This window comes from Stegodyphus dumicola, chromosome 4 (assembly GCF_044657685.1).
Source record: "Stegodyphus dumicola isolate Sdum_Otavi_A_Nest chromosome 4, ASM4465768v1".
NCBI classification, from domain to species: Eukaryota; Metazoa; Arthropoda; class Arachnida; order Araneae; family Eresidae; genus Stegodyphus; species Stegodyphus dumicola.
The window spans coordinates 6209571-6223947 of NC_140771.1; the positions used below are offsets into that span (position 1 = coordinate 6209571).

At 31.7% G+C, this 14377-nt stretch overlaps 1 protein-coding gene across 1 annotated transcript in view; it reads right to left on the bottom strand.

Annotated features, from left to right (window-relative positions):
- The window catches only part of LOC118182376 (uncharacterized), a 347901-nt gene that overhangs the window by 97053 nt on the left and 236471 nt on the right, over positions 1-14377 (bottom strand). Inside the window, exons 8-9 of the mRNA XM_085814501.1 lie at positions 4749-4820; positions 2456-2527 (exon numbers count right to left, since the gene is read on the bottom strand). Coding sequence (XP_085670627.1) covers positions 2456-2527; positions 4749-4820 — 144 coding nt within the window. The remainder of the gene's footprint in view (positions 1-2455; positions 2528-4748; positions 4821-14377) is intronic.

Below are 14377 nucleotides of genomic sequence, written 5' to 3' on the forward strand. Positions count from 1 at the left end.
CTGCGACATATTTAATCAAGTTGTAACATGTTTCCTTTTTCCTGCTCTCTGAACTTCCGGGAATTTTTTAAGATTTCTAAACTAATCTTAGTCCAGCAAAACTCAAGCTACCGAACTCCAGGTATTTGAAATTCCAATTATTTGGATCGCTTGATTTTCTTGGTAAGTTAGACGAACTTATTGTTCACTTATTTACGTGTTTTAATTTATTTTGATTGCATGTCAAAAGATATAAAATAAAAAGGGCAATAAAAGCTCTTTTTATGTTATAAGAAGCAGCAATTGAATTCAGTTTATTGTTTTATTTTTGTTGAAATAGATAAGAGTTTTTTATTTATGAAAATAAAAATGACAATATTTAATTTTAATTGGAAAAGTGCGCTTAAGCATTTGCTTTACAGCAAGTACATTTTTATTTGTATAACCGTTGTAGAAATATGACGCATTAAACTCCAAACTATTATTCACTGAAATTATAGCAAATATATTGATTTACATTACATTAAATAGATACCTGATGACAGAGAAAATAAAACTTTATAAGGTATTTCTCCCGCCTTCCTAACGTGCCTTCGTGGTGTAGTGGGTGTACGCTGGGCCGGTATTCCAGAGGTCCGTGGTTCGATTCCTGGCGAAGGAGTTGTTAATTTTTCGTCTTTCCTGCTTACTAAAAAATTCTTAATGTCCCTATAACTTAATTCAACAGATTTGTCAAATGAGCTTTGTAGTTCATCTGGATTTTAAAATCTAACTATACCCATTATGTATTTTCCAGCTTTTCTTTCTGTTTCTACTTTCAAATACTTAATAACATTAATTAATAAAGTCTTCACATCACGCATTATAATACGAACATTAAAAACATTTTTTACTTCCTGTTAATATGAATACTAAATATGTTTCATTAATCTCCCTTTCACAGCAAATCATTCAAACTACGTTCCCTTGGAGTGCTGCAGACGAAAATTAAATATGTCCCCATAGTCTATAACAGGGGTGGCCAAAGTGCGGCTCGCGAGCCTGATATGGCCCTCGCAGGCAGTTTGTGCGGCTCGTGCATATAAAATATATGTATGAAATATAGTAAACTAAAACTATTCGGTGTCCAAAAAGAAGTAATTAATGTAAATATGAACTTGTGGCTTTCAGAAAATCTAGATACTGCTCTTGAACATTCCTGCATTCAAACGTGTGGCTCTTATTGACATGAAGTTTGGCCAACCCTGGTCTATACATTAATTCTATCGCATCGATAAAGGCCAAAATCTGTTCTCTTCAAACATCTGAAACGCCCGTGTATGCGAATTTTTGTAGGAGTGGATTTTCTAGCAATATCCTACTTAAGTGAAGTGATCACTTCTCTCTTGGGGATCTTTATGCTATTTCACCCACTATATACAGTTTCTCTTTAGGACAATATTGCAACAGCGACCATCAATAGATAATCGTTGACGCTGGAAAAAGGACAGGAAAGGTGCATTCAAATAAGAAAGCTACTTTACTCTCTTCAAAAGAATGATTGAATGTAACTTAAAAAACTTTTGTAAGAAACTCTTTCAAATGACACATAAATAATTGAACAGGGAGATAAAATACATCAAAAACAGATGAGAATTCAGACCTTTTCGAATGAAAAAGCCTGTTGGAAAATTTTGGCCGTATCTCTCGAGAAACAATACGTTCAGAGTTTTGAGTGACGTATCTACTCTATCAGAAACTACTCTTTTTTAGCGTTGCTGACAGCCGCCGCGAAGGGCCCGGGTTTGAATCCCGGAGAAGGCATGGATGTTTGTAAATGTATAGTGTCGGTGCGGCATGGGGGCACTTTAAATATACGCGAGCCGAAAGTCCTCTCGTGGGGCTCTCGTGGAAGGGGAGGGGTGGAAGGCCATCGAACTCGTCCCCCCACGGGGTGCTCTCCATCAAAATACGGGGGACTGAGCTAAATCGCACTGTCACCTGAATGGTGCTCAAGGCTGTTGCCAACGGCAGGCGTACTACAACGCTCCTTACCACAAGGAATTTCGCGGGCTGGGGCTGACTACGTAGACAAATGAGCATAAGCAACAACAACATTATTTGCACTTATAGCCTAGATTTGCCCATTGAGAAAGAGAATCCTATTTCAGTTATTTTCTAATAACTCATGGCCTTAATTAAGCATTTATACAATTTCGTCGAAAGCTTAATGTCTACTGATAATGCTTGATAAACACCTTACTTAAAAATATATTTATTATTTATTTATTATTTTATTTTATTTTGTAATACTGCTACCTTCTGCTTTTTTTGTTTTGGCTCATATTACTTGTAAACTTGTAAATTCATACGAAAGATTTCAACTTCGTTCGTCTTTTGAAATTCAAATTTCAACATAATTTTGAGTTTAATGGATTAAAACTACAAATCAACTATTCCACTTAAATCCAGGTTTTAATAAAACAGAACTACTTACAGAAGCTTCATGTTAGTATTGCTCCAGAATGTCCCGTTGGCAATGGCCGTTATTCTGTTGTTAGTTAGGTACCTAAGGGAAAAAAAATCCTTCATTAAATAAAATACAAAAATATATTAAACGGTCTCATATTTTTTGGTAGCATAAAATGTACGAAATGTCTTAATTGAATTTTCACTATGTCTTTTAAAGTACTACCACACAGGCTGAGAAAGGGTGTAAAGGATTCTTTTATTTAACTCAATGAAACGTTAACATAAGCCCACCACTCGTGTTTACAAAAGCCAGCATGAATGGCTTAAATCAAAGGTAATGAATTTGACTTAACGAAGTAAAATTAAGTTACCCTAACGGCTACACAAGTAGAGTAACGCTGTGATCTAAAGTCGGCGTGACAAGCCTAATGGCGAGAATAACGCGACGCCGTAGAATATTACTCTCAAACGAATGAAATTAGAAAGGTGGCCTTCAGCAGGCGGCACACGCTCAGATTCTATGCTCCTAAACCTTCTTTTAAATACTATCTCCTATCACGGGAGGCCTAATGGCAAACCGCACATTGAGTTGATTAATGTTAACGAATTTCGCTTGCAGCTCATGCTCAGTGGTGTACTGTTGGCGTAGGAGAAAGTACTGGCGACTCAGCATAAGCAACCCTACACAAGCCTATTAGTCATGTTGGTTTTACTGTTTACAATTGCAATACGGAAATCTATTGTGTGCTTATTGCATGTGCTTCTGTTTCATTTCATTTCGGTTTATTTTGTTCATAAACATTACATTTAATATCAGTTATTTGACTTAAATTCAGTAATTTAAACTGGATTTATGCCTTAATTTGTTAAAGTATACAGGAATGGTACGTATGGTAAATACTCAATTGCTTTTATTCCTCAGAAGTATAATCAATAAGCATTCAGCTAATGTATCTTGTAGTGTTTCCTAATTTGACAAAAATTTGCGTAGTTTACAATCGATATTTACACTTTAAGTAATGGAGCAACTTACAACCTAACAAGTTTTAAAACCCCGAACTGTTTACTCCCAGAAAACGCAATATCAACCATATACCGTATTTATCTTCTTCTAAAATTGCGCTTACCAGCTGTAATTGCTCCAAATTCTATTCTGGGCATGCCCAGTAAGCTAAATTTGTTTAACATTGATCAACTCAATGTGCGGTTTGCCATTATGCTCACGGGAGCTAGAAATTTACCTTCTGGCAGGAAAATGGGAAAAGAGCAAGACAGAAAAGCAGGTTAACATAAAATAACAGGTTAAAAAAACTAAACAAGACCTTACAATATAAATTAAAAATGTGATCTTTAATAGAAAAATTTAATGTCGAACACAATCACATAAAATTTACAAATGCATCTTTATTTTCAAATAAGAGATCAACGTAATAATTATTTCTTAAAACCTTTTTAAATGTTTCATTTGAACACACAAAGTTTTAAAAAATTTCAAAAACAGTTAAAACAATCAATAATTCAAGTAATGAAATGTATATACGTACGTAAAATAGCTTATCTTGTACAAAAATTTAAAATTTGTGTAAAAAAATTTCTGCATAAGTTAAAGTCATAAAATCTCCATAATGTTTTTCATACGATATGCGAAAAAAAAACGAAAAAAATATTTCATACGATATGCATACTTAAAAATAGATAAACTGATTTTTGTTCCTTTTTAAATTGTTTAAAATTGAAATAAATTAAAACTTTTATTTCAATTTAATGAAAGTCAAAAACTAAAAAAATACTTAAGTTAAGCTAAAAGAGGCTCGAATTTAGTAGAATCAATTAATAACACATCAGTAGTAAAATTCCTGCGCTTAACAAATCCTAGAATAAAATCGAAAAGCAGAAATAAACAGTGAAATAACTGAAACCAATATTTTAACTTTTTGTCCCTTTTTAAATTGTTTACAATGCTCCGAATATTTTTTTGAAAAAGTGGTGAAAGACTTTTGCGTTACTTTATAGTCATTAGTCAATAGAAAATACAAACTTGCTGGAATTATTTTCCTCTCATTTTACTTCGTAATAAAGGAAAGAAAGTAAACAAAATCTTCGCGAATTTTACTCTGTTACAGCATCATTAGTTAAGTTTCATGTGTTGTACTTTACAATAAAACAAGTAGAAGTTTAATGATCTTATTTCTGTGTATACTTCAATATTGATCGCTGATTATTCTTTCCACGTTTGAAAATTTCGGATTCTGCATAAATTAAAGTCTAAATCCGTTAAGTTTTACATAAAATTTAAAATTACTGCAGAAATAACTTACAGCTGTTTCAGGTACATGAGGTTTCCCAATGCATCCGCTTTCAGAAGGGTCACTTCGGACGATGTCAAGATACTAGACATGGAAAAAAAGAATCATATGCTATATTCAATTTAATTAATCACAAAATTATTATATTATTTTCCCATTTTAAAGCAAGAAACTGAATTGAACAAAATGGTCTTTAGAACAGTAAAATTTGCGTCTGGATCTTTGCAAGATTCCCGATTAATTAAAACGTCTAAATACTAGAAGATGCATGTTGACAGATGAAATTTATTTTGAAATACCCAATGGAAACAAAAAGAGTTTAAAATGATGGTAAGAATTTATAAGCATTGCGATAAAATCTAATTCTTCAGCAATTGTTATGAAATACAAAATTAATCAACGTTATACCCGTTTCACTTTTCAAACTGCTGCCACCAAATATTAGAGTCCTGCATTATATTTGAAGAAATTAAATAATGAAAAATCTGCATAAATGTATGTCAATTTCTCGCATTGTGATAAAACAACGGTACATAGAGCCATCGAATTTTGAATGACGTAATCCTACTGCGAATATGGGCATGCGGAAGCCCAAATTCGAAATTTGGAATTTTTTTATGGTCGATTTCATATTTTGTAAAACTTTAACGAATTTTTGAGTAACAAACTCAATGATTTGAAAGCGAGCCATGGCAACACTCTACGGGGAAGGAACCTTTTTATCTCTAGCGCGCGGAACGGTGTATCGGAAATCCTAAAGATAGGCTCATTTAAAAATTATTTTGCGACATTGCTAATGAACTGAAATTTATGGTTTAAGTGCGAAGAAAATGCTATTTAATGAATAAAGGTAACACACAAAACGTTAAAAAAACGCCCTTTTGAACGTAATTTAAAATCTGAAACCTTTCAGATTTTTTTTATTCAAAAACATTCATCTATTAAACACCTGTATTAGAATTTTTATAAAGCAAACGTTTGATAAAAATGAATTGGAATATTTCAAATGTAAGCACGACTGTAAATTATTTATTGTTATTGCACAGAATATCTACTGGGAAGGGCAAGAGCTAGTTTTGGTTGTCGTTCTATTTACATTTTTGAAAGATTTAGACATATGCGATTCAGTAAGAATATTTGTTATTAGTATGTAAGCTGAAGTTACGTGTAAGCCTAATAAGTTCCGAGTACAATTTATCTTTCAATAAATGTTTGTCGCTTTAACTCCTTATGAGTGATTAATTTAAATACAGAAAAGCTAAGAGAAATCTTAACAGAACGAAACTATTAAGCAAAGGAAAGTGATTAAATTATAAAGAACTGTTTATTCTCACGATGTTTTTATATTTCTTAAATTCATTTTCTGTTATTTTTATATTCAATCAATTAACAAAACTGCCTGAAAAAATAAACGTTACATAAATTTAGTTTAAAATTTGGATTAAAAGAATCAACAAAAATTATTTTAATGGCTTTACTTTGTAATGAGCCTAAACATAAAATGAACGAAGTAATCATTTCAAAGCATAAACAGCTACTTGTGCTACTAACTATTTGATAATAATGTAAATAATAATCTGTAGTAATGTGTAAATATCCTTAGTAATCTATTGTAACGTGCAATTATCTGCTGTTAAAAATCAAAGTCTATGAAAATTTTGAAAGAAAATAAACATTTATACGAGAATATGTATTTATCCGCGGAAATAAATAACAAAAAGAATATTCATGTTCATCCAGTTTTTCCAAATTCGAAAAATAATTTTGGAATTGTAATGAAAAGAAAAATTTTAAAATAAACTATAGGAATAAAACGGAATTTATAAATAAAATTTGAAAAAAATGGCGATATAAGGGATATGGTTTCTCCTTACAGAAAGCAATGTCACACACCTATAAGGTATGGAATCAATGAGGGACTGGGGTATTCTCTTCTACTTCTGTAGAACAGAGCTTTCCAAATCCTGAATTAGTTTTGGGGGTGATAAGAGACTAACAACCCTTTTCCATAGAATGTATCAATCATGTTTCTTTGAGCTCTTATCTGGGGAACATCGTGGCCAATCCATGCGATGGATTCCTTCGCCTAAAAGAAAACTGTCCATTAGATAATCTCGATGTGGCCAAGCGTTATCATCAGTGAAAATGAATTCATCCCCAGTTGCTGGAGCATAAAGGACCACATTAGGTCTCAGGATCTCATCCCTATATCGCTGAGCCATCATTACTCCATTCTTGATAATAACAGATATGTTTTATTATTAAACAATAAAAGGGGTCTATAAATGGTAATGTGAAAGTCGGGGAGGCCATTGATCGAAATACCGGTCCAGACTATCATTAAACCTCAGCCAAATTGGCCGCGTTTATGCACAAGTGCAGGAGTATTCCGTGTATCAGGTTCTCTATGGATGAGAATCCGTCTATTGTCAGGTTGTACACTAAAGCCCGACTCGTCCGTGAACAGCACGTTACTCCACTTATCTCGTCCCCATCTGAGTTGTTCTTGTACCCACCTTCTAAGGGCAGTACGGTGGTCCTCTGTTAACGAAATACAAACCATTGGTCTGCGAACATACAAACCTTAATAATATCTGTTATTATCAATGGTTTTGAATTTGTTATTATCAATGGTGGAGTCGGTTTTGAACAGCTAGAATCAAAACTCTGGTACCCGTAGCTCTCTGGAGGTGCTTTTGCAAGAAAGTTGTGGTCATCATACGGTTTCTTCTTACCCACTAGTGTTAAATACCGATCCTCATTTTATGTTGCTGCATGAGTCAGACCTTGTCTCGATCTTCATCGAAAATGTATAGTTTCCAAAAACCATTTCATAGTCTGGAAATGACACTTTGACAAACTCCTATCGCTTCACCTACAACGGATTGCGTTTGATCCGCCTTTAAACAACCGATGGTCCTTCAGATTACCGATTCAACTAATCTTGCTGAAACATCGTATTCACTGTTACAAAACATTCAATTCCATATTAATTCTTTTTAGTCTCCCGATGCTAGAGAAGGAATACTACAGGTCGCTTTTGACCCGTGTCTGAAACGCGTTTCTACAAAACTGTGACTTCTTCCTGTCTTCTCACTTCTTCCTGTCCACGTTTCGGGAATCTGTCGACAGGGCATCCCGTAAAATACATGAATGTTAATCATTCAAAAATGAACATACGAAAGAAAATTTTAAAAAAATTCTTTTCGCTGTTTGTTTTTAAATTTTCTTTAAAAATCTATATAAAACGCCCTGAATTTATCAGCTGTTTTCCAGTTCTAATTTAGAATTTCCTCTAAGGATAAAAACTGTGTTAGCCAAACATTAAATAACATTTTTAATCTCAAGTATATATTCTAACTGGAAAAATTATATGTTGGTGACGAAAAGTTAAGAATCATTTGGTAATTAAATGCGCTTTTGCTTAATCGCAAACGCAGTAAATGCTAATGAATTCTTCAAACGCGGTTTTAGATTAATTAGAGCGACTGTGATTTCAAAAATGGCATAAAATTGTCAGAAAAGAAAATCGTTTCGCTTAATTAAATCCAAACCCGTTTGAAAGTCAATACGTAATCAAAAACTTATGCTCTCAAAATTTGATTAGTACCCTTTAGAAGTTCAAATGCGGTGTCATTTATTTGATTAAGAAATTTTACCTTCAGGTGTTGTGATGATTAAAAAAATGGGCTGTAAGAAAGAAAATTTTTGGTTAAAAGTTATATTACCTTTATTAATCGGTATATTTCCTTTCATCAGATTCATGATATTTGATGCAAGTCACTAGATATTGAAATCAAGCAATTTAATATGCATTTATTATATTAATGGAATTTAATAGGCATTTGTCTGAATTTAATATGCATTTAGAATGCATAAAAGACTAATTTTTATTCAATCCAAGGTAATATTTTTTTAAGTCTGAAAAATTGAAATCTAGTATAATAATAATAAATTAAGAGTTTAAAATATTTCATTTTTAATTTTTTTACGTTACGTCAAACACACTAAAAGTGAGGATTATCTGCCTAAGGGAGCGATGCCTTCGTAGAGCACCCTCTAGATGAAATTGACTCGTATTCATGTGACGTATAAGAAAATTCATGGAAACTGACGTGCAGCCAAACCGTTTGTGGAAATTCGAAATCAGTTATTTTTAATTACATTTTTATTTATTTGACCATTTGTAAATCTGAAGCACTTTAAAAACATTATTTGAAAAGAAAATATTGAGAAGATTTTAGTATTATAAATGAGCCAAAAATTTTCGGAAATTAAATATTTTCGAAATCAGATTTATTTAGTATGTTGTTTAGATCATTTCCAAATGTACACGAGAAAGCTAATATTTTTTATAAAGGATTAGGTAGTGTAGTTATACTTTATTGCTATGTATTTAATCTAAAAGCTTACAGTTTTTAAATAAAAACAAAATAACCAAATAACGAGCAATAATATTAATAAAAGTATTAAAATATTTTGAATTTCCAAGCTAATAAAATGTTATTACTTCTCACTTGAAACTGCAATTATAATCAACTTATTATGTAATCAGAGTGTATTTGTTTAAATTCTATAGCAAATATAATAAATATTTATTTTCATTGTTTTACTTTCTCGGTAATTTTGCTTTATTTATTTGCTATTGGTTCGTTATCACGCCTTTGATAAACTGATTTCTGCGCGTTATTTTAAAACTTCTTGAACTTTACTAATTAATTTCCTCTTCCAGCTTTTATCTGATGTTTACATCTGCTTGAAACACAACCAAATGCTCTAACTAGTTCTTGTTGCGAAACTACCGAAAATATTGTGAAAGATAGTTTAATTGAAGTTCATGTCTCAAGTCTGGATCCCTGTTTCTCTTTCAATAAAGCTATATAAACGAGTAAAAGTTTTCTATAGATATCTAGTTTGCTAAAAGATTCTATTGTATATCAAAAAAGTCCTTCAACATCGAAATTTTTTAAACTAAATTTTATAGCAAAAGCTGTTTTGCAATAGTTTTGCTTGGTCTAACAGACACTCCGAGATATACCATATATAAAATCAAGCAAATGCGTCAAACCCAGATATTCTATATATAACAGATATACTATATAACAGTCATTCCATGAGATACTATATACAAAATTAAGCAAATGCAAATTTAAGCGTCATTTCGGTATAAACAGAATGTTTTCATATTTGGATTACGCCTATATAGTGCAAGACGCGACTATCATTGTAAAGAAGGCATGCTGCAACTTTTTAATACCCTAAAAAAAAATTAAATTTTATAATACCCTAAAACTTTCTTTAAAAAATTGAAATTTCCACACAACCAGAGCGTGCTATAAGTTATTCGCAATTTTATTATATTATTATTTATTACGTTTAAAAACGCAAATAATATGAATATTAAAGTATATTTTGTACAATGAAACTCTTAAAGAGTTTCATTGTACAAAATATAAAGAGGGTTCTTGAGTATATAAACTTTCGCACCAGCTGCTGTTGTCTTCTTCACAAAAGCACAACACACTTAGATGCTACCTGTCCAGTAGACGTAAATATTGATATTTTTCTCACTTTTCTCTTTTTAAGAAAGCATCCAATTGACGAAATCTTAACCCGAATTATAAAATATTGTATGTTTACTAAATAAGTACCTTAATGACTGTGTAGGTTAACAAGTTATTTCCTGTTCAAGTTCAACGCATGCAGCTTGGGGCAAACCAAAAATCTCCCCTTTTACAATTTGTGAAAATCACGAAATAAGTCAGAATCTATTTCATATTAAGGGAATAAAATAAATATATTTCAAGGAAGTTTATGCATTACTTGTTCTCAAAGCCTCTAAACTTTCAACTGCATATATGTCTTTAACCTAAAACATGTAACTTTACATACAGCTATGCTTCAATAAAAACTATTATTTATCACTTTTGATTTTATCATTGCAAAATAAATATTTCAAAGACGTAATATTGCCTGCCTTTTGTTATTAGAGTAATATCTTTTAAGGGGACTTAAAATGCAATTTTAATATGAATAATCTAGAAACGTTCAAATAAACGAGGGCCAACAAATATCTGTTGCCTTCAAAATTAGCGTCATATTGACCTGAGTTTTAAACGCAACGCTACCCGATCTTCTTCAGATTTTGAGGAATAAATTTCGCAAAATGGTTTTAAAAAAAATAAGGAAACTTTCACGTTAATGTTTTATTAATAATACTTTCTACATAAATTCTAGCACATACCGGTGAAAACATACTGTTTTACATCATTCAATGGATCCCTTCTTCGGTTTCAGAATACTACCAGATATGTGATAACCTACTTTGTTGAAACATTTTCACTTGGTTTGGTGGACCGCTTCTTCGGTTTCAAATATTACTAAATATGTGATACGTATACCTTGTTGAAGCACGTTTACAACATTCGACGAACCGTTTCCTTGATTTCAAAATATTACTAGGTATGTGATGTGGTATGTGTGATCTTGTAGAAACACGTTTACATCATTCGATGGACCGCTTCTTCAATTTCAAAACATTACTGGATATGTGATAAAATATCTTGTTGAAACACGTTTGCATCATTCAATGGACCCAAAACATTACTGGATATGTGACAGAATATCTTGTTGAAACACGTGTACTATAGTTTATTCTATGGACTGTTTCTTCAATTTCAAAATATTACTGGATATGTGATAAAATATCTTGTTGAAACACGTTTGCATCATTCGATGGACTGTTTCTTAATTTCAAAAATTACTGGATATGTGACAAAATAGATTGTTGAAACACGTTTACATCATTCGATGGACTGCTTCTTCAATTTCAAAACATTACTGGATATGTGATGTTATATCTTGTTGAAACACTTGAAATTAATATGAAACTATTGTTCAGGAACTGACATTGGAAAGCAGTCAGATCGCCATTCAGGTATAATGCATACTACTAGGATAAAAAGTGAAACCAATTTACATAAACAAACATACTTAATAAAAATAATGAAAATTATGCATGTAGTTTATATCAACAATGCAGAAATTTTAACCATAAAATAAAATGTATTTGTTTTTCAAAATTTAGTTTTAGCATCTAGTTTGAATGCTAATGTTAATTCCATGTTCATAAATAATAAACTTACTGTTGGCGCATTTTACGCCAACGAATCTCGCCAAATTATTGCCTCCTACAATTGAGGCAGCAGACTTGAAGAAGAAATGTAACCGTTCTGACGTGAGCAATTACTTGTAACCGAAGCTCACAATTAAATTGTATTTTGCTTCACTGTAAATATTTGTATATGATGTTTTTCTAAATAAAATAATTAAAAACGAAGCAGTGAAGCTGGTCCGTCTATAAAAAATAACCTTTAAGAAAAATAAGTTTATTCATCTGGCTCCGTCGACCCTGGAGCCTACTTCAGCGGTATGGATATATTAATGAAAAGCAAAGCATCCCTAAAGGGGAAAATAACTAGATTCGAAACTTTTGTGCAAACTGCAAATAGTGATGTGGACTTAGTTGAACTAAAAAAGTTAAACTAAAAAACATTCAAGTTCTTCAAAAAAAAGTTGATGAACTACGAAGTGCGTGCTACGCACAAAGTGAAATGAAAGATGATGATCTGACCAAAATTGATGACGACTTAAACCAATGTGATGATCGTCTGGAAAAATTGGAGGTAAGAATTGAAATTCTCATTAATTCTTACAATAAGTTAAATTCTGCAAAAGCAGTAAATGTTACTGAAAGTAATGTAGATGAAAATTTTCAAATCAAAACTAAAATCCCAGCGTTAGTTTTGCCTGAATTTTCAGGAAAATATGAAGAATTTAGTTCATTTAAAACTCAATTTGATGATTTAATTACAAATAATGTTCAGCTGAGTCATTCACAGAAATTGTATTATCTAAGATCTTGTCTTACTAATGATGCTAAGTATTTAAGTAGTAACTTTGATAATTTTGAATCTTTGTACAATGCTTTAGAATCTCGCTATGATAATGAACGTCTGATTGTTGACATTCATGTGCAGAATATTTTAAATTTTGAAAAGATTCAATCCGAAAATGCGAAAGATATCAGAAGTATGATTGATTGTATACAAAAGAATTTACGCGCTTTGAAAGTATTAAAATATGAACAGAACAAGTTATGTGATGTTTTTCTAATAAATATTCTTCTTCAAAAACTAGATAAAGAATCTAGAAAAAATTTTGAATTATCTCACAAATCGAAAGTAGTTCCAACATTTGACGAGTCTATTAGATTTTTGGAACAGCGTGAATCAGTTTTGTTATCTATAAATAGAAATATTACACCCGGAAGTAAGGTTAATATAAACAAGAATTCCACTCCTTCCCATAAATCGAAGGTTCTTTTGACAAATGAAAATAAAAATAAAAACTGTGTTGTGTGTAGGAGCCTTCATCCTATTTTCCTTTGCGATACATTCTTAAAGTTAAGTGTTCATGAAAGATTAAAATTAATTCGTTCACATAAACTCTGCGAATTATGTCTAAGGCAAAATCATAAGAAAAGTCAGTGTCTCTCGAAATTTAAATGCGCTTGCGGGGAAAAACATAATAAATTAATATGCATGGACAATGAAGGTCATTCGAAGACTCCTAGACAAAACAAAATTGAGCTCGATGCCGCCGCTGGAAAAGGTGACTCAGAATTGAAAGCGTTGAGTGTTTTAAGTAACAAGAATAAACAAAAAAGAAAAAGTGTACTTTTTTCTACTGCAGAGATTTATGTCCGTGACGCCAATAATCGAAGAATAAAAATCCGTGCGATTTTAGACAGCGCATCTAATATATGTGTTCTTACAGATAAAATAAGTGAATGCTTAGGAATAAAAAGGGAGAAAATTAAAATGCCTGTTACAGGTCTTAATGGATCAATTCAAAATATTAAATGGAAAGTGAATACATTTATTTCAAATGAAGAATGTACCTTTAATGAACCAGTTGAATTCTTGATTGTAAATAAGATAACAGGACTAACTCCGTGTACTACGTTAGATATTTCGAAAGTAGAAATTCCACAATTTTTAAATTTAGCTGATAAATCATTTTATGAAGCTTCAGAGGTACATGCCCTGATAAGCGCTGATTTATTTTTTAAGGTTTTGAAAAATAATACGTATAAAATAAATGATGATTTATTATTTAAAGAGTCTGAATTCGGATGGATCGCATGCGGGAAGCTTAACGAAATACAACCTTCTTATCAGGGACATTGTTTTCTTGTGCAAAATGACTCTCTTCAAAATACTTTAAAACTTTTCTTTGATTTAGAGGGACTTGGTATTCGCGATGATCCAGTTTTGCATGAAAAGGATCAGGCAATGGAAATTTTTAATGACACCGTTGAATTTAAAAATGGACGTTATGTAGTACAACTACCTTTTAGGAAACATTATGAAGAATTATCTGATAATTATTCCTTGGCGCGGCAGCGTTTTCAGAATTTGTGGAGAAGATTTAGTCATGATCCTGAGTTACATCAACAATACCGTGAAATTATTTGTGATTATTTAAAAGAAGGCATAATCAGCATCGTAAATCCTGATACAAAAGAAAATGCTTTAAACAAGCCTATATATTATTTGCCTCATCAGGCTGTGCGGAAA